The following is a 25,808-nucleotide window of genomic DNA, read 5'->3' as shown; positions in this document are numbered from 1 at the left end:
TGTCAGGGACTTAAAAGTATTTTTAAATGGTCAGAGACGAAAATGTCCGTGAAAAAAAAGGTTAGGAACCTATTTATCTTTTACTCTAAAAAATATAAATAGTTAAAAGAAAAAAAAGTGATATATGAATGATATAATTAATGAATACAATTAGACTAAAATTAGAAAAAATAAAAGAAATTATAAAGGACTTGAAATATTATTGAAATTAATTTTAATTTTTAAATTTTATTTTTTATGATTCATGATAGTACCATATATTTTTAATATGTTACAACTAAATGATATTCAAATATATAAATTATTGAAAGATAAAGATATGATATATGGAAGATATAACAAATGAATACAATTAGACCGAAAAAAAACTAAAAAAATTGTAAAGATTTAATGTTTTAGAAATTTATTACCTAATACATATATTTAGCAAAATAAAAAAAATTTGTGGTTATTAACCGAATTTTTTGAGTAATTACCCAAATCAGTCCCCGATGATTTTAAAAACGGACATTTTAGTCTCCAAAAAAAATTAATACACAGATTAATCTTCTAAGATTTGTTCCGGCAGACAAATTAGTCCTCAGTCCAATTTCCGGCGTGACTCATCAAGGGAGACTGCTGAGTTGGCACATTTAGATGTACACGTGGCACTTAAGTGTCCATGTGTACGAAAAAGACAAAATAGTCCATGCACATTGGTGAAGAATGATGTCGTTTTTATATCCTCTCCCAAACTTCTCGTTGCAAATAAATTTGAAATTCTTCATTACTGAAACTGTGTAATCATAAGCTCCATTGTAAACCCTATTTCAACTGCAATGGCGACAAGTAAAGGAAGCACTTCTTCATGGAGTCACTGAGGAGGAAGACATGGTGGATCTAGTGGTAGTGGTCTCAAACACGCTGAAAATAGCAAAGTAAAAAAAGTTAAATTTTCGAAAAGCAACACCCAAAATGCTTGTGCGATTTGCATGCAATAATCTCCATTTCAAGGACTTCAGAGAATTCAGGTAGACTTTTTTTTGGATGCCCACTATATAAGGTAATCAATTTTAGGGTTTCTAGTAAATTACCTTGTACTATGAACGTTAATGAATAATGTCGTTGTGTGATAAACAGGAAAAACTACCGCATTGCAAGTTCTTTGCATGAGTTGATCAATTATTTGACATCAATTTGGATTATGATTGTTTGGAGGATGTTGTAATGGATGGTTGTGAGACTGCTGGTCATGTTTCACACATGTTTGCTGCTGACATTGCTGGTTTGGAGCATAAAGTAATGGAATTGCAAAGTAGAGTTGACATGTTAAAAATTTATCAAAATGTAGTCAGAGATTGAGTGGAAGATGAGATGTTTTAATGTAGTGTTTGTTATTATCGTGTGTGCATTGTTGGTTTTGGTCATGGGTGTTGCAATTGCTTCTTTATAACTGGTATATAAGCATTGATTTAGTTCAAGGTGTGAATCACATTTGCATTCTATTTTCTTTGTGAATTGAATCAAAGTTAGATGAAACAAAATATTTACAACATATTAGTGTTTATAGGGCTAACAAAAAATTTTTTAGGATGACCATTATAAAATCATTACAAAATCATAATTATCTAAAATATTATTCAAACATAATTGCTTGAACAAATATGTTCTTTGTAGAAGTTGAAAACTAATTTTTAGAATTCTATCAATTCCCTTCTTTGATTTACAAACAAGACTTATTTAACTTTGTTATGCTTCTTGGTAAAATCTCCCCTACCAACACGTCACAATCATTTTTCTCAGAGTATTTAATAGTTTCTTATACTAGTATAATCACTAAAATGGGGGTGGTATGTTATTTGGCAAATAAAAAACATAATACCAAAGCAATTAGTAAATAACATAAGTGGTGTTTTCATAAATTTATTCTCTGGACTTTAGTTTATAAATTCATATACACATTTGATGTGATATATCAAACTCTGAAGATACTAGAAGAAAAATTAACAATAAAACAGCAACAATACTTGCAATACTAAATATGTTGCTCTAACAATTTTAAAATATAATATCTACTTAAACCAAAGACAACATTCATGCATACACCAGTCTAAACATGATTCAAAAACAAAAGAGAGTTTTGTCCAAAATAATCTCTCATCTAATGGAGCATTAACAATATTTCAAATTTTCTTCATAACAAAAAAAAAAAAAATAAACTAAGACATCAAAATAGCCAAATCATTTGTCCTTAGTTTGCAGTTTTTCATCACTTCTTCCTATACATTTTTATCACTAATTTCTCAGATGCTTGAAATCAGGATTTGGGATAAACTGGAACATCCTCGATGCAGTATCCTTACTTGCAGTTGCAATAGTTTCTGCTGAGACTCCATGAGTGGTTCCAGGTGGTGGAATAGGAGAGGGTGTGCTAGAATGGATTGTTGTAGGATGATGAGGCCTAATGATAAGTTGGTTGGCCCTTGTACTTGGTGGATTAGATGCTCCATAGTTATCTGCAACTTGGGAGAGTGTTCTCCAAGGATTAAACAAAGTCATGTTAGTATAACTATCGGACTAGCAGCACAATGTGAATACTTAGTAATCCTTTCACTCACAACATTAGTCACAAAATCAGGTGAATTTGTTGCTGCCTGAGTCGGAAGGGGATGCTCAACCACCACAGTCTAAAACAACAATTTACTATATAAAAGAGTTAAAAAAACTAACCATAAACTAACTAAGAAATTAGCAGGAACCAGAAATTTGTTAACTAACAGCTCACATAACTTGTTAAATAACTAATAACTAACAACAAACATCAAAAGGAACAAAAAATTTACTAACGTGTCAAATTATATTAACAATATTAAAGTAACAAGAAAATAACTAACAGCTCTAATAACTTGGTAACTAACTAATAACTACACAATAAAACTAACCAGCAATTAACTATATAAAACAAATTGTTAACTTAATAAGGCAAAAGCAATTTAATCAGCACAATAAAACTACCTGTTGTTGATTTGAAATAAAATTCCATCCATAAATATATTGATCCCCAAGATCTTCTTGCAACAATGTGAGAAACCATTTTTAGCTTTCTTTAGTTTCGCTATCAACAACAACAAACGCAATCACATAGAAGTGATTGTTCGCATCCTGACCTATAGCAAATAGAAGTTTTCTCCTAAAGTAGCCCTTCAAGAAGCAACCATCAAGTCCGATTAGTTTTCTATACCCGGCCTTGAACCCCCTTTTACAAGCGTCTAGAGAAATACATATATTGTTGAACAATGGAAGAGACTGAGGTATCAGTGTCACATCTAGTATGGCTGAGCTCCCTGGGTTATTCCTATGGATCTCACACAAATAATCTCTCAACTTATTGTACTGTGCTCTCTCATTACCAATCACCCACTCTCTTGCTTCTTTGAGGGCCCTATACACCATCTTTCCATTAACGATAACATTGTAGTCGACTTTGATGTGCTCATAAGCCTCACTTAGAGTAATGTGAGGCTGAGTTCGGAGCCTCTTCTCCAACTTATTGGCTACCCACTTCTGATAAGCCATATTACTTCCAAATTCTCTGGCACAGGTGTGCTAAAATATATAGGTCTTGATTTGATAACTCTTCAGCTGATTGTTCCATGCACAATAAATTAGCCATGGACAAGGATTAAGTTTGACAGCACCAGCAGCCTCAGCAGTAACAACTTTCACATAATTAGTTTCAACGGTCATATTTGCAGCCTCTTCATTCACAACTCCACCTTCCACAGTTTTCAAATCATTGCCATCACCTCTCTGATCATTGTTTGCATCATTACTCTTCGGTTCTGTATTGTTGTTAGTAGATGTCTTATTGGCCCCCTTTGGCTTTCTTGGCTTTTTTATTCTCTCCACCCCATGCTCACAATCACATCTAACTCTCCTTTGATAATTTTTTATATACCTAATCTTCCTTCCCTCATAAATGACATGATCCTTCAGAGCAGTTTTGAAAGATTCAATTGTGACAAATTCCATCCCCATCTCAAAATACACTTCTCCAAATCCAGCATCATCATTAAATTGAGGAAATTCATACCTCTCTCTTTCATCTTCAGAACTATTTGGTGTCAGTAAAGACTCTGATTCATTCTCAAAGATTGGATCTTCTTCATCGACATTTTCTACACTTTTTTCGTAATCTTCACCAGAATTTGCATCCTCTGATATTGGAATTACAGCTCCTCTTCCACCAAAATTTGCCCCAAAAGAGGTTGAGGCAGCACCCTTTTGTGCAGTATCTGTTTGGATCTTGAAATTGGCCTTAGCACCAATAGGCCTAGAGAAATTTGGGCCTCCAGCACCAATAGACCCAGGAGATTTTGGGCCTCTAGCACCAATTGGTCCATTATACTTTGCCTTGGCAGATTTTTTGGTACCCACAGTTGGCCTAGAACTTGGCCCACCAGTACATCTATTATCAACTGTTGAAGCCTTCTTTTTCAAACTAACCATCTTAGAGCTCTTCTTTTCCACCACACTCTCTGTTTTTTTTTGCGAACTTTTCTACTCTATTTCTTCACAATCACACAGTCTGAATCACTGTTATCCTCTTCAAATTCTTGGAGAGGTGGTTTATATGGTTCATCTTCTGTCATTTCATACCCATCATCATTGGACTCCTCTTCAACATCTGCATCAATATCAAAGTCCATCTCGACATCGTCAATAGGAGTAACTATTATTGGGTGATCAAAATACAAATAAAACTCCTCTGTATCCTTGTTCTTTAGTTTATTCTCACGCAGCTGATTAATCTCAAGGTCTCCGTTTATAAGGTGTAACCCATTCTCTAAGTCAGGTGCCGTAGGATCAAACCAGTACATAGCCTTGTAATTCAAATAACCCAAACTTTTGAAGAGAGTTTGCAGGTCAAAGAAGCATATCAGATCAATATCCATCTTAGAAAATTTTTCAACTTTTCCCTCAATATATACAAGAACTCCCTTGTTATCCCTCACAAAATGTCTACCATGGTGAAAAATAGGAATTGCAAATTCCGCCATTTACCTGTACGAATAAAAGAAACAAACCAAAAAATTGTTCATAGAACATTAGCTCTATTGCCACAATTTTCTTAAAAGAAAAAAATCAAAAAATTGTTCATTAAGCAAATTTAGTAACTGTCAAGAAACATGCATGCAAAATCAAAGACACTTTGTACACATAGCATTGTGCTCTATACTACAAGATACACTGCAAAATAATATATCAATTCTAACTACGAGAAACATAATCAAACAGAGTCTCACCTTCTTCAATGTGAGTCTTCAATGGTGATCACATCCACTTCAGTGCCTCTTCCTTGCGAATTGGTACTGATGCATCCAGGAGAAACGCCTCGCAAAGGGTAATGGAATACAAACGTCGATGGATGAAATTGAACAACAACCGTCACAATCGTAATGTTGGGAGATGAGGTGGATCTTGATGAGGCAACGTGGAGAGGGCTCTCTGTAAAAAATAAAAATTGATAAGAAAGAATAGGATTAGGGTCTTTTTGCAGTGAAGAGGGTTAAAAGGGAGGAGAAGAAACGTGACTTTCACTATCCCCTTGCAACGTTACGTTTCTCCAACCCTAAAACGACATCATTTTGCTTTTTTACGATGGGGACCTATTTGTCCGTGACAGACACCTGTGCATGTTATTGGCCACGTTGGATGCTGAATGTGCCAACTCAGCAGTCTCCCTTGATGAGTCACGCCGAAAACTAGACTGAGGACTAATTTGTCCGCCGGAACAAATCTTAGAGGATTAATCTATGTATTATTTTTTTTTGGAGACTAATATGTCCATTTTTAAAATTCTCGGGGACTGATTTGGGTAATTACTCAAACACTTATACAAAATATTAGTAAGAATGGAGGAAAAAAATGTTTTGTCTTGGGCCCTGCCCCTAAACAATCAAAAAGAAAAAAAATTGAAGTGAATGTTGATTTATATAAAAAATATAAGAAAGAGTAAGTATAAAAGAAGATGATGAATTATGTTTTATTATTCAATTTATATCTATTAAAGAAATATAACATTAAATATTAAAATTATATAGTATTTTATATGAAAGTAAAGAATAAGAAAATATATAAAGCATAAAGTAATCTAAAAAAAATAAATGACATAACAGTGAGAAGAAAAATAAAGAAAAATTTTAAGTTATAATTCTATGTAATAATCATAAAAAAGAGTAAGTATATAAGAGGATGAGTTATATTTATACCTAATAAAAAAAATAATATCAACATTGAAGATATATAGTATCTTATATAAAAGTAAAGAGTTAAGAGAATAAGAAAATTATAAAATAATTTAAAGAAAAATAAATATTTATAAAAAAAAATTAACAAAAAATCTTAAACTATAATAATAAGACACATGAAAAATAAAAATAAAAAATTTAGAAGTAATTTAATTAAAAATAAAAGAATTAAAAAATAATTTAATTCGATAAGTAGTAGGTAAATTGTGCTAATTAGTCATATATACTAACGTGTCATAATATTAGAAAAGCTAGAAGACTGAAATGCATTAAAATACTACTTTTAACTTTATTTTAATATTTTATATTATAATTAAGATTTATTATTTAATGATATGCAAACTTGCAAAGTATGAAATTCCAACTTGTGAATTAACAATTCACACACACAATATGTCTCTTACATTATAACACTTATACGCAACAACTTCCTAGAATATTGTTGTGTAGGGACATAAATTAACCTTGAGCTTGTTCTTTTATGTTGTATCCATTTTCTAAACCTCTTTGTCAGAGTTCTTTAATTATGATGTACGGATATTAGTATAGATACATCATATATATAAAATATAGAGACATCATAATATTTTTTAGATAAATTATAATAATATTTTAATATTTTATTGATATTAAAATATAAAATAATTTTTAATTATTTTTAATATTTTTTTTAATTATAAAATATTTAAAATAATTTTTGTTTTAATAAATAATAATATATACTATTTTTAAATTTATTTTAAAAATATATATTAAGAATAAAACTGAAGATGATATATAATAATATTTAAATATATTCAATTTTTATTTAGACAATAGACACGGTAAACACACAAGTCGGAGGAATATTTAATTTACGTAGACTTCTTAATTATTTTCATGTTAACTAGCTTAAGCCGCACCTAATACTCTACTTTAACTGTCCAACATTAATCTTTCATCATAACAATTTAATTTCCGATGTTAATAATGCATACCCTACAATACAACAATGTCCTTGGAAGAGAATTTTCATTTGGGTGGTTCAGAATTTCCCAGTACATATTATGATTAAGATTTTTTTTCATTTTTCTTCATTTATTTTTTTCCCACTTTCACGAATCATGATCAAAATGGGTTCCACATTGTTTGTCACCTTTCCCATTTCACCTCGTATTTGTATGAACCTCTGTGCTTCAATTTAGAAAGCAGGAACTGAAGAACTTTTAGTGGCTGAGTTCACTCTTTTAGAACAATCATACACTTTCCTCAGAGTTCCTGATTATTTCAATGGAGAAAGAAACTGTTGACAGCACTCCATTGTTGTCTCCTACTAAAGAAAAGACACCATCATCATCATCATCATCATCATTTCTTGTGTCAGCAACAAAATGGGTTATAAAGTATTTGATTTGCATAATCTTCATTGGTTGGGCAGGTTTTATTTTCTTGATGCCAGAAGAATCTGTCAATGAGTTGATGTCAAAATGGATCAATTTGACCACGGGGAACCCTCTTGGAACTGCAGGTTTGTTTATCTTCCATCTTCTATTTTTGTTTCTCACTATGTGGCTTGAGTTTAATGCAAAGGAAACTGTGTATTTTTCAGGAAGCATTTTTATGTTATTTAGTGCTCCAATTCTCATAATTGCATTCCTTGCAATTGCATACCTTCTTGTCTCTGGAGAAGACCACATTCCTGAGTATGTCATCACTTCCTCAATTCATAATCATGTTCTAAATTTTAGGGCAATTTTGTTTCATTTAAGCTTTAGTTTTCAATTTCCAACCAATAAGATTTTTCTTTTGAAATTATTATAATTCTAGTTATATCCAAATATGCAAAAATTGATTTTTTTTTTCAATTATAGAAGAGATTTTCTAGCAAAATAACCTGAAACAAACACACCTTTGTTGGGGGGTGCATTAATATTATTTATTTATTTATTTTTGAGTTGGGTTTTGTTTGCAGGAAGAAGAGTACTAAGTATCCAAGCTTTAGGCTATGGACTTTCCCTGTGATTATAAAGGGGCCATTTGGGGTTGTCTCTGCTACAGAGTTAATTGGGATTGTTCTCTTCTCTGCATATGTTATCTTTGCTATCTACAATTACACTATGAGGGCCCTTGCATCTCCTTCTCATCATCACTTAGATAGGAGGTACAACACTCTTGTTTGCCAATTTTCATTCATAATTTTGATTCTGCTGATTTACTTCCATATGTGCTTGTTTGCTTGATTGAGAGGCTTCTGTTTTGGATTTGGATCCTCTTTAAAGTGAAGATAACTGTAAACTAAGCAAGTAGGAAAACAATTACCATTAGTCCAAAAGAACTTTTGAGGGGGACTGTTATGAGTCTAGACCAATACTTTAAAAAATGTCTCAGCCTTATAAGGCCTTGGCCTTTCTCACCATAGCTAACTTTTATGGTAATGGTCCCAAGGTTTTGTAGCTCATTTCATTGGTGTTCTCTTTGAGAGTCGGCCAACTGTAAAGGGCTACCTGTGGAGGGTTATGGCCATTGGAGGATTCTGGTCGGTAGAAGGCTGACTGAAGCACCACTAAGTGAAATGCCATAGAGTCAGGATGCCGGCTCTTAAAGGGGATACTATGTTATGAGTTTTGTGAGACCAATACCTGAAAAGGAGTCTCAGGTTGAGGGGTCAACACCTGAAAAAGAGTTCTATAGGGCCTTGGCTCTCCCACCATAACAAGTAGCTTTTGTGGCCAATACTTTCACTTTTAGAGTCGATTCAAATCCGTTGGCTTTCTTGCTTTGAAACAAATAAAGGGGGAAAAAGGGTAGAATAACTAGTTGATGACTCAATCATAGCTAAGAACTTAGACGTAATATAGCATTTTTCAATCACCGTGTTATTTAGATGTTAAATATTTGAACTAATCCAGTATAACTTCAAAGCTTTCAATGGATAACCACAAATATTGTTAAGCAGATAAATATTTGCATCACATAGCATGTAAAACAGTTAAAGTCTAAACAAAATTTTTTACCCAGTAAATATGAATTAATTTATAAATATCATCAAGCCCCACAAAACAGAATCAAGTTCTAATAAGGAAGTACTATCAAATTCTTATTAACAATCATAACTTTTTGTCTATTGCATGTCAAAATATATTTCTAGCTTTTAAATACTAGCAGCTACCATAGTTATCTTTAAGCGAATTCTTAACAAACTGAATTGTATTCTTCACCTTGAATCTTTCGAAATAAATGCACTGAGGGAGTGTCTTGCATAAGCAGACGACCAGCTTTGAAGCGTTCTATGTGTGTGTGAGTTCATCCATTTTCATCAGTTCATCAGGAACAGGCCTTAAATCATCAAGAAAGTCTTGCACAACTCTCATACTTTCAGTTATTTCACCTATGTTATCAACAAAAGTTTCAACAATTTCTTCAAGATCAGTGGAAAACTTGTCCATGCTATTAGCCAACTCATTTTCGTCGCCTTGATCTTTCTCACTTGTTGTCCTTTAGAATCCATGTTATGAGCAACACAGCACACACCTACATATGACATAGCACATATGATTATCATCTCCAAAAAGGCTTGTTCCATAGGCCATAGTCAAGTAAGCTGACACTACACTCATGAATTTAGTCCTCAATTTCGGTCAAGACTTTTATTAGGACCCATACCACCTAAAAATTGAAAATATTAGAGTAGCAATTCCACCCAAAAAACAACCGCTAATAAACAAGTAAGCATGCATTTGGTTTTTAAGATACTACTCATTTATTCTGAAAATTTTGAATGCATACAATAAGCTAACTTCATCAAATTGTTCTTTCTTTTCAGAATATTCATGTTGGAGATTCTGGGACTTCGGTTTGGTGGAATCGGATTGATGTGCATGGCATTTCTATTTCTGCCTGTATCAAGAGGTTCTGTTCTTCTTCGGTACATAGACATCCCTTTCGAACACGCCACTAGATATCATGTCTGGCTGGGACACCTCACCATGGCCCTCTTCACAATCCATGGTCTCTTGTACTGTGTTGCTTGGGCAATGGATGGTCGCCTTGTCGAGGAAGTAAGTCCTTCTTCCATGTTTCCCTTCTCTTAAAATTTAAAACATATATAGCTTATAATTGCTTTACACATAGAAATAAACTTGTTTAGTTGTGTAAATTTATGTATTTTAGTTACCTCTTATTACTTCAATATGTGAACTTTTCAATTTTAATGAAAAAAAAAGGTTTTGCTTGAATGCATTGCCACTTATCATTTCCATGTTCTTATTTTGGGTCCTTCTGCAGTTAATACAATGGAAAGACATTGGTGTTGCGAACCTTCCGGGAGTTATAGCCCTCATAGCTGGTTTGTTCATGTGGGTGACCTCTCTTCCAGGAGTGAGAACATGGAACTTTGAGTTGTTCTTCTACACTCACCAATTATACATTATCTTTGTTGTCTTCTTGGCCTTGCATGTTGGTGACTTTGTTTTCACCATGGCTGCTGGAGGAATATTCCTCTTCATCCTCGACCGCTTTCTGCGATTCTGCCAATCAAGAAGGACAGTTAAAGTAGTTTCATCTAGGTGCCTTCCTTGTGGAACTGTGGAACTGGTTCTATCAAAGCCTCCAAGTAATTTCATATTACCATTCAGTATTTTTGTTCACACAATATGGTGTAACTCTGTCTTATACGCTAAACCGACACATACTTCAATCTAAGTACAAGACAGAATGAGTACAAATAACACATCTTATTATATGTCACATTTATGACAACTTTTCTTTTTGAATTGTAGATTTGAGATACAATGCATTGAGTTTCATTTTCCTTCAAATCCGGGAACTGTCATGGCTGCAATGGCATCCATTCAGTGTTTCTTCTAGTCCTTTGGATGGAAAGAACCACCTTGCTGTTCTCATAAAGGTTCTTGGCAAATGGACACAAAATTTGAGAGACAGGATTACTGATGCTGATGAACCAAAAGATTTATCTGTCAAGACCATAACAGCTTCGGTTGAAGGGCCATATGGGCATGAAGTACCATATCACTTGATGTAAGTAGTCCTCAATCTTGTATATCCTTTTCACTTTGGTTGACTAATCCGGCTTGAAGGACTGCAACCTTAGCCAAGTTAGCATAGTTTGGTTCTTTAATTAATGAAATGATTTCTGTAATCTTTGTTTTTAGGTATGAGAATCTTATACTAGTGGCTGGTGGTATTGGACTTTCACCCTTCCTTGCTATATTGAGCGATGTTCTCCACCGCGTGAGGGAGGGGAAACCTTGTAGACCAAGAAACATTTTGGTTGTTTGGGCAGTGAAGAAATCAAATGAGCTTCCACTTCTTTCAAGCATTGACATGGAATCAATTTGTCCTTCCTTTTCGGATAAAGTAAACATCAATGTTGATATTTATGTCACTCGGGAATCAGACCCTCCATTGGTAAGTCCTTTTACAAGCTTCAACTTCCTCCTAGTAGTGTTCTACATTGCTTTCTTTAAGAGTAAATTCTTGAATCTTTTCCCTAACCAAAAATAGGAAAAATTCGGCCCTCGCTCTTCTTACTAGACATACTACTACTAATTCGTCACCTTTTTTTGTCAGGACGAAATTGAGACGTTTACTACTCTCTATTTATTTCATTATATACATATATATGTTAAAATTTTTTGCTTAATGGCATTTGATTATTGTTATCTACAGGAAGAGGGACATGTATATAAACCAATAAAGTCTTCAATGTGTCCTATGTCTAGTGATTTCGGCATGTCAGTTCTTGTTGGAACAGGAGACAATTTTTGGTCTGGACTATACGTCATCTCATCTACTGTTGGATTTGTGATCTTACTGGTTTTGTTGTACATTTTCTATATTAACCCTTATGGTGTGTATAAATGGTGGTACAAAGGGTTACTATTTGTGATTTGCATGGTTGCAAGTGTTGTTATCTTTGGTGGTTTTGTGGTTGCACTCTGGCATTTTTGTGAACAGAGAAGTTCTGTGAAGGAAAAGTCCAATGACAGTGTGAAGGGTGATCATAAAATTGAACAAAATGGGTTTATGGCTCACAAGAGTTCAATTCAAGACAGTAGTGTTGCAAAATCAATTGTCACCCGTTATGGTTCCAGGCCAAACTTCAAAGGTATGTATAACTTCATGAAATTCATTTTCTTTTTTTCTCTTTTGCATTTGGTTTGCGTTTTCGTTTTCTATTTTTATTTTCGGTATCTTCTGTTTTCAGAATTTCGTGAGGAATACAATTGGAATCATTACTAATATCTTTTCTTCTTTTTTTTTTTCATTTTATAATTATTGCAGAAATTTTTGAAGGCATGTCAGAGAATTGGGGGCATGTTGATGTGGGAGTGTTAGTTTGTGGACCTCCAACACTTCAAGAAAGTGTTGCAAATGAAATCAGGGCACATAGCATGATACGACAACGCCATTACCCAATCTTCCATTTCCATAGCCATAGCTTTGATCTCTAGTTTGAGAGGCATAGCTTTATTCACTAATTAAAAAGCATATATATAAGTATAACCAACTTGAGTTGGCCGATTGGTCAGCTCACTCGTCTGCTTAAGCAAGTGTCCGGATTTTGAATCCCGCATGTAGTAATTCATTGGCCAGCCACAGACTTTTAAATGGAGCTCAGATTTGTGGCGGATTAGTCCTTGGCCTATTAGACTGAAGGATACCATGGACAAAAAAAATGCATATATATGCTGTATATATTAATTTGTATTAGTATCAATGCTATTCTATTATGTATCCTTTAATTTGCAGGCTTAAGTTATGCTATAGGTGTATAATTAATCATTAAGAAGTGTAAAAGGAATTCTTAGTGGAATGTATTCATAATGTAAATTATATTTATATATAAAATTTTAGCTAATAATTTTGCAGTTATTTGACCCTTTTACTAAAAAAAAGTGTTTCAAAAGGAGCTCAACCACTAATCGATGAATTGTAAGAACCAAGATTGGGAAAATACTATGCATTAATTTCTTTTTTAGTTTTTATACCTTCATCATAATTCATCATTTATATTGTAACGGTTGTTCAAAGTGTATCTATATGAAAAAAAAAGTTTTCTAAAACAGAAATATTTGTAGAATAATAAAATAAAAAATTAATTATTATTAAATTTATAATTTTTATTATGTTAAATTTTATTATCTTAATTTAATAGTAATTAAATTTTTATCTTTTTATTTTATTAATTTTCTCACTTTACTATCTTGATTCGAATGTAATTAGACCCTTGTTTCTGTTGAGGATAAATAAGAGATGAAACTAGCTGTAGTGTGAGGCATGTGATTAGGAGTTAGTTATGCTGAGTTGTCAAGTTTGTTAAAAGGATAATTAGTTGTTAGAAAAATCTGTTTCAGCTGTGACTATAAATTCAAGAGAAAACCTACTCTGTAATGTAGTTTTTCAGAATTAATAAACTCAATTTCTCGTGCTCTTCTCTTCTCTCTTCTCTCTGCTCTCTACTCTCTTTCTCTCTCGCTCTTTGCTCTCTTTTCAGATCTAACAGAGTTTTCTGATACCTTATCATGGTATCAGAGCTCTAGGTTCTGATCCATGGCGCTACCAAGTGAAATTCCAGCTTCCGCAATTGTGAACCCTAGAACAACGATCAACACCATCGCGTTCAAGCTCGATGAAAACAACTTCGTTCCGTGGAGACGTCAAGCACTGGCCTTCATAAAATCGAATAAACTCAAGGAGCATCTCGATCCAAGAAAAGTACCGAGGAGATATGGATCTGAACAAGATCGATTGATAAACACTGAAACGAAGGAGTTTGAAGCTTGGGAGCAAGAGGATCAATTCTTAGTCTCGTGGTTCTTTGCCTCAATGGATCCAGAGTTTACTCATCAGTTGGCTGAGTGTGAATTTGCTTATGAGATCTGGTTCAAACTGGAAGATTATTTTGCAAAAAGGATGAAATCAAAAGTAAAGCAGCTGAAAACACAAATTAAGACCATCAAACTTCAAGGATCTGTAACTGAATATATGTCCAGGATCAAAAAGGTAACAAACTCACTTTCTGCATTAGGTGCACCTCTTACTAGTGAGAAATTTGTCGAAGCAGTAGCTCAAGGCTTAAATGAGGATTACAGTGCTTTTATTACTATGATAAATTCAAAGGCTGATGAAATAACTGAGAGTGAGGTGGAGGCATTATTAGTAGGACAAGAAGAATTAGTTGAGAGATTTAAAAAGAATGTACTTGGCATTATGCATGTAAATTTGGCTCAAGGTTTAGAATCAAAACTGCAAGAACACCACCACAATTACTCTACATATTCACAAAATCAACAACATAACTATCAAGGAAGAGGTCAGGAGTTTCGAGGACGAGCTCGTGGTCGAGGATTTAGAGGTGGCAGATCCTTCTATTACGGCAATTCAAGGCCGCAATGTCAGCTATGTGGAAGGATTGGACACATTGTATGGGATTGTTATCACAGGTTTAATCAGAACTATCAAAGACCTTATGAAGCAGCATCAAATCCACCAGCTCCACCGTCTTCAACCTTTCATCAACCACAGTCACAAACAGACTCACAACCACGAGCATTGGTGGCAGCTGCACCGTCAACCACACCTTTGACAGATAGAGCGTGGTATCTGGACACAGGAGCATCACACCACCTTACATTTGATGGCAACAATCTAGTTACAGGCTCAGAGTATGAAGGCTCAGAGCAGGTGTTCACAGGTAATGGTCAAGGTATGAGCATCAATAATATTGGCAGAACTATATTATTTCCTGTATCCAACCCTCCTTATCATCCCAACACACACTACTTTAAACTACTAAACCTACTACATGTTCCCTCAATCACGAAGAACCTCATTAGTGTAGCAAAATTTGCGCAAGATAATTACGTGTTCTTTGAATTCCATCCTTTTGATTGTTTTGTTAAGGATCAGGAGACCAACGATCTGCTTCTCAGAGGGTCTCTTAGAGGAGGACTTTATCAATTTGACAACATTGGCATATTGGCCAGGGCAGCATCATCAAGCGGTTTACCTTCATCTGAAGGAAGAAGAGAAGCTTTGCAAGCAATAAAAGTCACTGCATCTGCTAGTAGTGACCAGGAATCTCATTTTAGTGTACAAGAGTCTAGAATAGGTAGTGTTGAGCATGAACAGAAAAGCAAAGAAAAAGAAAAAGAAAAAGAAAGTGAACAAAAACAGAAAAGAAAAGAAGAAGGAAATACACATTGTAAAGCTGTGTCTGTGTCGCAGTTTGAAGTATGGCATAGAAGGTTAGGACATCCGGCTGCAAAAACAGTAGCAAAAGTAATGCAGCGTTGTAAAATTGTGGATGATAATATGAATAAAAGAGACACAACAACTATTACTCCTTTGTGCAATGCATGTTGTCAAGGAAAACATCATAATTTGCCTTTCTCTGACTCACTCACTAACTATAACACAACTGTAGAGTTAGTCTACTCTGATATTTGGGGGCCAGCACCAATCATCAGTAGTTCAGGTTTTAGATATTATATAATTTTCATTGATGCCAAAACCAGATACACATGTCTATACCTGCTACAAAACAAAGCTCAAGCTCTCCAAGCCTTTACCCAATACAAATTGCTACTTGAAAACAAGACTGGGCACAAGATTAAAAGTCTTCAAACTGACAATGGAGGTGAATTTCTCTCTCACAGTTTCACAGAATTCCTCATTCAGCATGGCATTGCTCATAGGCTTAGTTGTCCTCACACTCACCAACAAAATGGTAGAGTTGAACGGAAACACCGGCACATAACTGAAATGGGTCTAACACTACTCTCTCAAGCCTCTTTGCCTCTAAGGTTTTGGGATCAAGCCTTCTTGACAGCCACTCATCTCATTAATCTACTACCCTCATACACTACAGATCAGAAAACACCATTTGAGCTCCTCAATCACAAAGAACCAGACTATTTGTTTCTCAAAACCTTTGGATGTGCATGTTATCCACAACTTAAACCCTACAACACTCATAAATTTGATTTTAAAACTCACAAATGTCTCTTTTTAGGTTACTCCTCTCATCATAAAGGGTACAAATGTCTCTCACCTTCCGACAAACTCTACATTTCTAGACATGTCTTATTTGATGAATCTGAGTTTCCTTATCAATCTCTCTTCTTCAATCAAACTCCAAAATTGAAATCTGTTGTCCCACACCTCCAAACTATCACATCTGCACCGTTGCACCTCATTCCAGCCCACACCATTGTCCAACAAAACCATCTCAATGCCCAAGCCACATCTCCAATTAGTACTTCCAACACCACTAGCCCTCTCATACATGAAACACCTGTTCCTAACTCAGATGCCAATTTACACCGTCAAATACTAGACCCTGCACAACAATCCTTTTCCCAACCATCTTCACCGTCCTCCACACCCTTAGCTCAACCTGAGTCTTCTGCCAATATTAGTGCTGATCATAACTGTCCATTAACTGATGATACTGCTATGACTACTTCTACTTCTGTGTTTCCCTCAAGTAATGCAGGGTTAGCTGAGCAGCCAGAAAGAGGACATGTAGCTCTGCCCACTACAACGCCTACTCGAACGCATCCTATGGTTACTAGAAGTCAGGCTGGAATTTTTAAGCCGAAACTATTCACTGCACTGGTTCCGGATAATGTTGTAGACCTCACACAAGTTGAACCTTCTTCAGTGGTACAAGCACTAACCTCTCCACATTGGAAATCCGCAATGGATGAGGAGTATGCAGCACTTTTGAAGTGCAAGACATGAAACTTGGTTGAAGAGTCACCAACAGTTGAACCAATTGGATGTCGCTGGGTATTTCGCATCAAAAGACAGCCAGATGGGACAATTCAGAAGTACAAAGCGAGGTTGGTCGCAAAGGGATTTCATCAGCGAGAAGGTTTGGACTATGATCAAGTTTTTAGTCCAGTTGCCAAGCCTACAACAGTGCGCACATTGCTGTCTATTGCTGTTTCAAAAGGATGGAGAGTAAGGCAGTTTGATTTCAACAACGCATTTCTCAATGGGGATTTACATGAGAAAGTGTACATGGTGCAACCTGAGGGTTATGCACTTGGTTCTGGCCTTGTGTGCAAATTGGAGAAGGCCCTATATGGCTTAAAACAGGCTCCAAGAGCCTGGTTTCTGAAGCTAAGCAGCACACTTAGAGGATTTGGTTTTGCAAGTACAACCTCAGATCCTTGTCTCTTTGTTCGACATAGTAAAGCTTCAACAATCTATTTTCTAGTATATGTTGATGACATACTGATGACTGGCACTAATCAAACTGAAGTTGATGATCTGATCCAACAATTAAATAAAGTGTTCACTCTAAAAGACTTGGGGGAAATGAATTTTTTCCTTGGAATTGAAGTTGAAAGAACTAAAGCTGATACTCTAGTGCTGAAACAGTCCAAATATGTCAAGGATCTGTTGAAGAGAGCTGAGATGTTAGAGGCTAGACCCGTTACCACACCAATGGCTAGTACCTTAAAGCTTGATACAATAGGTACAACATTTGATAAGCCATCTTTGTACAGATCCATAGTGGGTGGGCTGCAATACGCCACCATCACTAGGCTTGATATTGCCTTCTCCGTGAACAAAGTGTCCCAATTTATGCATGCTCCCCTGGAATAGCACTGGAAGGCAGTAAAGAGAATCCTTCGCTACCTGGCCGGGACAATTGAGTTTGGGCTTGAAATTCACAGAAGCAGCGACTTCAGAATCTTAGCATTTTGTGACTCAGATTGGGCAGCAGATCCTGTGGATAGACGATCAACAACAGGGTATTGTATATTCCTTGGGGTGAATCTCATAAATTGGTCAAGCAGGAAGCAAACGGCTGTAGCCAGATCAAGCGCCGAGGCTGAGTTTAGAGCCCTGGCTGATGCCATGACAGACACTATGTGGCTGCAGAAACTCCTCCATGAAATGCACATACCGGCTGGACTTCCTCCAACATTGTTTTGTGACAATCAAAGCACAGTGCTCATGAGTCAGAATCCAATTCTGCACAGCCGATCGAAACATTTTGAAATTGATCTCCACTTTGTTCGACATAGAGTTGAGGACAAGCAAGCACATGTAATCCATATTCCATCTCAAGATCAAATTGCAGATGTTCTTACCAAGCCAGTGAGTCATGATGCCTTCTTGAAGATTAGATGCAAACTAAGACTAGTTGACCAAGCCAAGCTCAAGTTGAGGGGGAATGTTGAGGATAAATAAGAGATGAAACTAGCTGTAGTGTGAGGCATGTGATTAGGAGTTAGTTATGCTGAGTTGTCAAGTTTGTTAAAAGGATAATTAGTTGTTAGAAAAATCTGTTTCAGCTGTGACTATAAATTCAAGAGAAAACGTACTCTATAATGTAGTTTTTCAGAATTAATAAACTCAATTTCTCGTGCTCTTCTCTTCTCTCTTCTCTCTGCTCTCTACTCTCTCTGCTCTCTACTCTCTTTCTCTCTCGCTCTTTGCTCTCTTTTCAGATCTAACAGAGTTTTCTGATACCTTATCAGTTTCTTCACTTTATCAATTCATTACTTTAGTGGAACTTGATTCATCTATTTTATATATAATGGGAATATATGAAGAAGATTTTATCTACAATCTTTGCCTTTTAAAGATAATAAACCTATGATCTTTTTTGAACATGAAATACTTATAATCTTAATTAATACCTCATTTGCTATTATTGCATGTATTTTATTTGGAGGTCTGCTACACATACAAGTTTTTTTGGCTTACAAATCTTACAAATTGGTACAAACCCAACAAAAAACACACATTACACTCCCACATTCAAGAGTAAATAAACGCATATTATTCAACCGTTTCCAAAGCGCGCTACTCACCATGCATTATAAATGACTCTTCTTCTTCTTCCTCCATGAAAACGAATTTCTTGCCAAATTTGAAGATAATGGAACTTCAGAAATACACCCAAACGATTACAGAAATACACTCAAACGATTGCAGAAATACACCCAAAGAATTACAGAAATACATCCAAACGGTTACAGAAATTTACCCGAATGATTATAGAAATATACCCAAAGGATTACAGAAATACACCCAAAGGATTACAAAAACTACACCCAAAGGATTTAAGAAATACACCCAAAATTCGTTGAAGTACACCTTATGCATAATTCAGAACTCTTTCTCTTTCTCCTCCTCATCTTTTGCTCCTTCTTCTTCTTCAAAAATAATTTCAGAGCTTGATGTCAAAAAATAATGAAAATCGATAATAACGAAAACAGAGAGAAAATCACGTAAATGAAGAAGGAGAAAGAGAAGGTAAGAAATGAAAGAAAAGAAGAAGAAGAAGAGGAAGAAGAATGTGCAGCAAGAAGAAGAAGAAGGTGCAGTGAAAACGTGCAGTAACGGTTGAAGAAGGAGAAGTAGAAGGCAATAAACGAAAGAAAAGAAGAAGAAGAAGAGGAAGAGGAAGAAGAATGTGCACAAAAAGAAAAAGAAAGTGCACTTATAAAGACTTGTATAAAAAAACACTTGTATGTGGAGAATTTCTCCTTAGTCAATAATAAAAATTAATACTTTAATAGACATGTTAGTACTTATTATTAATACATGAGGAGAAATAATGTAACTAATTCTTTTCTTTTGTTTTTGTTTTGTTTTAGTCCAATCAATTGAGACTAAAAAAAGTTGTAAAAAGTATCTTAATTCTTAAGGGTATGACCCTTTTAGGCATGTACCATGCAAGTGTGTTTTTTTTTTTATTGTCTTTTTTGGCATTGCTTACTGCTTTATTGCTTAGAAGAGAAGTATATTCTGCTTTTTATTTTATTTAGCTTCAACTTCCAGAAATTGCCACCTGATACTTGATGCAATGTTTATTTACACATGTGTGCATGTGTTCTCACCATGTTCCCAATTCTTTGGTCAAATGTCTCCTTCTCATATTTTATTTTGATTTTTTTCACATGATTGACATTATTATTATTATTACACTCATGAAGAAAAAGATGTTTTGCAGTTCTCTTATTTCTACATTCATTGTCTTTGCTTTACATTTTGTAACTTCAAATTTAAATTTCCATTAAAATATGATTTTTTTAAAATAAAAACTAAGTTGACATTTCTTAAAATTAAATGATATTATACATAGCAATACTCACCGAGTTATATGAAATCATTATCAAATTTTAAATAATTCTACAAAAAGTATACAGTAGGGTAAAGTATATTTTTTGTCCCTAAAATTTGGCAAAAGTTTTAAAAATATCTCTAAATTTTATTTTGTTTCAATTTTGTCCAAAAAATTTTTAATTTGCATCAAATATACCCTCAACAGATAAATAATGTATGAAAATTATGCTTGATTTGCTTGTGTTAAGGGTTTGTTCTTATGAAATTATTGTTGAATTAGTCTAAAATTATTTGAAAAATTAGCCGTCAGATGTATATTTGATACAAATCAAAAACTTTTAAAAAAAATTAAAACAAAATAAAATTTAAGAATATTTTTAAAATTTTTATCAAATTTTAGAGACAAAATATATACTTTATCTTATACAGTATTATGTAATTTGAAATTTAGATAATATGCTATGCATTTAGAAATGAAAGAAAAGTTTTATGTATTTATCTAATTTCAAAAGTTGTTAGTATAATTCACATTTTTTTAAATAAGAAAAGTACATCTCCAAATCAATGCCGTGGAAAGTATTAGTTAAATTAATTTCAGAAGTATGAGCTAATATATGAATTATGCTTGAAAAAATTTAAGATCACATTTTTACCTTTAAAGTAACGTTAGGATTTTTTTACCAAAGGAAAATTTAGCTAATGATAAAATTTGTTTGGAAATCAAGATAAAGACTCACTCTTATACAAATAAAAAAAATTTTGGGTACAGTTAATTTCATATAAAATTAATAGTTAATAATCGTTAAATAATTTGATAAATTTAACTAAATTATTATCTAACCACTCTTATTTATTAATTTTACATAAATTTAATTGTATCAAAATTTCTACCGTACAAATTTACATTAAATTATATAAATGAAAATAATCATAAGCAATCTCAAAAGAAAATCAGTAGTGCTACCTTACAAATATTCACAATTAATCTCCCAAAACTTATTGGTTGCCCCACCCCAGATAAAAATTAAAAAAAAAAAGTGGTAAGAAAATTCAAACCAACTACCATGTACGTGAACCCTGTAGAAAGAAAACAGAGAGAGCGAAAAAGCATGTAATAACTTTGAGTGTCGGCAAGCCAATTTGGTTGAAAGCTAAAGCTTAATCTCATGGTTGGTTCTTTTGTAAAACACACTTAAAAAAGAAAAGAAAAAGAAATGTTAGATTCGTGTACTACACTCACATGATAGTACATGATTATCTTCAATATAATAAAACAATAATTGTTATACGGCTTTGTTCATTTTTGGGATTAGAAACATTAGAATGGTTTATTTTATTTATTTAACTCAATCTTCAATGATGAGCATAGTATCTTTGAACATAATCTATCTCCTTGTCTTGCTTAATAGTACTGTATAGTCTTATATTATATATTATTATTATTTATTTATAGTAATGGTTAGTTGGAATATATGCTTGTGTCAACGTTTGTGTACGGCAGTTGAGTAAAAGTAGGCGCCAAGCAATCCATTTGTAACTGTAACTGTAAGAAACCTTAAAAACAAAATTACGATAATGTTTTTAAATTAAAACGAAGAGAATAATAATTAATAAAGTAATAAAAAAATGATCTCATTGTTAAACTGTCGCTGTCGATATCAGTAAGGTAGTCAGTTTCTTCCACCTAATAATTCATCTTCCTAATTAAAATATACGAAAGCTAAATCCCACCTCACGTGACATTATTGCCAACTAATTGTTGTTATTATTGCTTAATCAAATACACTTAACCAATGAGGCACCGTCACTTATTACTTATTAGTACACCAAATCACCAATGTTGCCTTCCCACCTGAAAATTACCAATTCAACTTAAAAAAAAAAACAAGATAATAATTCAACTAAAAAAGAAGAGACAATCATAAATAAATAAACAAGGTAAAAAATCAATTACATAAAAAAAATATAAGTATAGAAAGTCAATAGAATATTTGTATAATGTGTATAATAAAAGTTTAAAGAATATTAAAAATATAATTATTAATGTTATTTTTTTTCATGACATAATATTAAAATTCTAAATCTGAAAGTTTAAAAATTCAATCTTAGTAAACTTATACAAATATTTCATTAGCTCTCTATCTAGCATGAACTCGTAAAAAGAAAGTAAATATAATAATTCAGTTAGCAACAAGGCTAAAAAGAGAAGAAGAGAAAGCGTTAGTAGTTGAGTTGTAGTGTCTCTCACTCTCACAGTCTCACACTAACTCTCATTTCTCTCTTCATTCATTCTTCACACAAAAAGTGTCGGTGGGAGTAGCATTGGGAGTAGCATTACGCCAGCAACATGAGTATGTACGGTAGGGACCCCTGGGGAGGTCCGTTGGAGATCAACGCCACTGACTCCGCCACCGACGACGACCGCAGCCGGAACCTGCAGGACCTCGACAGGGCGGCGCTCTCGCGTCCACTCGACGAGACTCAGCAGAGCTGGCTCCTCGGCCCCGGCGAGCAGAAGAAGAAGAAGTACGTGGATCTCGGTTGCATCATCGTCAGCCGCAAGATCTTCGTTTGGACCGTCGGAACTCTCTTGTTCTCTGCGTTTCTTGCTGGCTTCGTTACTCTCATCGTCAAAACTGTGCCACGTCATCACCATAAGCATCCTCCTCCTGATAATTATACCCTTGCGCTTCATAAGGCTCTTATGTTCTTCAACGCTCAAAAATGTTAGCGTTTATTTCATTGCTCTCTGTTTTTCTTTTGCTTTGTTTTTTCATGTGCTTGCATTCAAAAATGAGTGAATTTTTTTTTGCTTTGATGCATTTATGTGATAATTAGTTATTTTGTTTTTATTACTATAATTGGCGATCCTGAGTTTGGGAGGTTGATGAAGGGAGTAGTACATTATTGTGAATTATGATGATTAGTTTCGCTTTCATTTTGAAAAGGAGTGGATACATGGTTTGAGTTTGGTTCTTATCATGATAGTGGCATCTGGTGATTGTTGTTGTTCCCATAATTGGAGATCCTTGATGCTGATAATGTGTTTTGGTGTTTTTTTTTTTTTCATGAAGGATCAATTTCTTGTGAGGATTTATTCTTGGAGTTTTTGTGTTCCTGATTTGGTTTCTATGCCTTTTGTTTGCAGCTGGGAAATTACCAAAGCATAATAATGTTTCATGGAGGGGTAACTCTTGTCTACAAGATGGGAAGGGAGACGGGGTTTCGGCCGCCATCAAGGATCTGGTGGGTGGCTATTATGATGCCGGAGATGCCATCAAGTTCAACTTCCCTCAGTCCTTTGCCATCACCATGTTGAGCTGGAGTGTCATCGAATACAGCGCCAAGTACGATGCTGCCGGCGAGCTCAGCCATGTCAAGGAACTCATTAAATGGGGAACGGATTACTTCCTCAAGACCTTCAATAGTACTGCCGATTCTATCACCACCCTTGCCGCACAAGTAAGCATCATGAATCATGATTAAAATAACATTTTTCTTTGAATTATTTAATTTTTGTAGTTAATTTATGTGTGTGAATCTCTTTATGTATTTGGCAGGTTGGGGTAGGAGATACTTCCGGAGGGAGTACAACACCAAACGACCACTACTGCTGGATGCGGCCAGAGGACATTGATTATGACCGGCCTGTAACTGAATGTCACAGTTGCTCGGACCTTGCGGCAGAAATGGCTGCTGCCTTGGCTGCTGCATCCATTGTTTTTAAAGACAACAAGGCGTATTCGAAGAAACTTGTTCATGGTGCCACCACCCTCTTCAGGTTTGCAAGGGAGCAGAGAGGCAGATACAGTGCTGGTAGTTCAGAGGCTTCAATCTTTTACAACTCCACTAGCTACTGGGATGAGTTTGTTTGGGGAGGGGCTTGGATGTATTATGCAACCGGAAATTCTTCATATCTTAAGCTTGCTACTGCTCCTGGTCTTGCCAAGCATGCTGGGGCCTTCTGGGGAGGTCCTGACTATGGTGTGTTTAGCTGGGATAACAAGCTTGCCGGTGCTCAGGTAATTTTGTTATTGTTTTCAATTACATCACCAGTTTGCTCTTTCTTGTGGATATTGTTGAGTTTCCACCATAAACCCAAAGCACATGTGACTAATTCGATCATGTATGCTTGTATATAGGTTCTTCTGAGTCGTTTGAGGTTGTTCTTGAGTCCTGGATATCCATATGAAGAAATTTTAAGAACCTTCCACAACCAGACCAGCATAGTCATGTGCTCGTACCTCCCAGTTTTCACAAGCTTTAACAGAACCAAAGGTAACCTTTCTTACTTCACACCGTTTCCCTAGGCATTAGAAGTCCTTTTCAATTCTTATGAAATGCCGGTATTTGATGCACACATGACAGGAGGCTTGATTCAATTGAACCATGGTAGGCCTCAGCCTCTCCAATATGTTGTCAATTCTGCCTTCTTGGCTGCTGTATTCAGTGACTATCTGGATGCTGCTGATACTCCTGGATGGTATTGTGGACCCAACTTCTTCTCAACCGAAGTTCTTCGTGACTTTGCCAGGACCCAGGTGCGTGAAACTCTCCTCCTCCAAGGCTGACATGACTTCTATGGCATCTAACTCTTTTTTAGCATAATTAAAATCATTAAGGTATCATGGTTAATTTTTTCTCTGATGGTGTTTTTGCAGATTAATTACATTCTTGGGAACAATCCTCGGAAAATGAGCTACATTGTTGGTTTTGGTAACCACTATCCAAAACATGTCCACCATAGAGGTGCATCTATACCAAAGAATAAGGTTAAGTACAACTGTAAAGGTGGTTGGAAATGGAGAGACACGACGAAGCCAAACCCAAATACCCTTGTTGGTGCCATGGTTGCTGGACCTGACAAGCATGATGGGTTCCATGATGTTCGTACAAACTACAACTACACGGAGCCAACACTTGCCGGAAATGCTGGTTTAGTAGCTGCTCTTGTGGCATTGTCAGGCGACAAAAGCACAAGCATAGACAAAAACACCATTTTCTCTGCTGTTCCTCCAATGTTCCCTACACCACCACCACCTCCAGCACCATGGAAACCATAAGGCGTGATGCCATTCGTCATCTCTATTCCAGTGTGTACCCGAAACGACGAGTGTATTGATAACCTTTTCTTATTTTGCATCAAACTGGAAGATCATGGTAATTTTGAAGACATGGGCATGGAGAAAACTCTGCAGTAATGGAACATGGCCTTGTGAATCTGGTTGTGCCTTGTACCTATGGACAAAACTCAAGAATAGCCTTGATAAAAGTGGTACTTTTTGAGTGTTTTTTTGTGATATACATAGTGTATATGTATCAAAATCAAATCTTGTATTTTTTAAACAGGAAAACTGAACAACTTGTAATTGTTTTAAAGTTTTCATCTAATGTCTCCTTGTTACCTACTTAACACCCTCTTTA

General features: G+C 34.9%; 2 protein-coding genes across 2 annotated transcripts; both read left to right on the top strand.

The window, feature by feature from the left end:
• The first annotated feature begins 7,129 nt into the window (after positions 1–7,129).
• Positions 7,130–13,163, top strand: LOC112796104 (ferric reduction oxidase 6). The gene is made up of 9 exons (XM_025838393.3): positions 7,130–7,797; positions 7,879–7,972; positions 8,242–8,430; positions 10,093–10,327; positions 10,554–10,881; positions 11,048–11,306; positions 11,441–11,696; positions 11,958–12,396; positions 12,573–13,163. The coding sequence occupies exons 1-9, from the start codon at positions 7,560–7,562 to the stop codon at positions 12,740–12,742; spliced, it is 2,208 nt and encodes a 735-aa protein (XP_025694178.1). The 5' UTR covers positions 7,130–7,559; the 3' UTR covers positions 12,743–13,163.
• A 9,322-nt stretch (positions 13,164–22,485) lies between these two features.
• LOC112796100 (endoglucanase 25) lies at positions 22,486–25,797 on the top strand. The gene is made up of 6 exons (XM_025838387.2): positions 22,486–23,110; positions 23,533–23,846; positions 23,945–24,406; positions 24,527–24,662; positions 24,753–24,925; positions 25,046–25,797. Exons 1-6 carry the CDS (start codon positions 22,732–22,734, stop codon positions 25,445–25,447), a joined length of 1,866 nt encoding a protein of 621 aa, XP_025694172.1. The 5' UTR covers positions 22,486–22,731; the 3' UTR covers positions 25,448–25,797.
• Positions 25,798–25,808: the final 11 nt, after the last annotated feature.

The sequence above is a fragment of the Arachis hypogaea genome, chromosome 4, assembly GCF_003086295.3.
Source record: "Arachis hypogaea cultivar Tifrunner chromosome 4, arahy.Tifrunner.gnm2.J5K5, whole genome shotgun sequence".
Classification (NCBI taxonomy): Eukaryota; Viridiplantae; Streptophyta; class Magnoliopsida; order Fabales; family Fabaceae; genus Arachis; species Arachis hypogaea.
This window is presented reverse-complemented; position numbering and strand designations above follow the sequence as displayed.

What these genes read in the sequence shown, in the direction of transcription:
- LOC112796100 (XM_025838387.2), top strand. Translation starts at nt 22,732, where the DNA reads ATGAGTATGTACGGTAGGGACCCCTGGGGAGGTCCGTTGGAGATCAAC. An exon ending in TCACCACCCTTGCCGCACAA is followed by an intron (nt 23,847 to 23,944) that starts GTAAGCATCATG and finishes TGTATTTGGCAG; the next exon opens with GTTGGGGTAGGAGATACTTC. An exon ending in GTGACTTTGCCAGGACCCAG is followed by an intron (nt 24,926 to 25,045) that starts GTGCGTGAAACT and finishes GTGTTTTTGCAG; the next exon opens with ATTAATTACATTCTTGGGAA.
- LOC112796104 (XM_025838393.3), top strand. Translation starts at nt 7,560, where the DNA reads ATGGAGAAAGAAACTGTTGACAGCACTCCATTGTTGTCTCCTACTAAA. An exon ending in GGAGAAGACCACATTCCTGA is followed by an intron (nt 7,973 to 8,241) that starts GTATGTCATCAC and finishes TTTTGTTTGCAG; the next exon opens with GAAGAAGAGTACTAAGTATC. An exon ending in GAAGTACCATATCACTTGAT is followed by an intron (nt 11,307 to 11,440) that starts GTAAGTAGTCCT and finishes CTTTGTTTTTAG; the next exon opens with GTATGAGAATCTTATACTAG.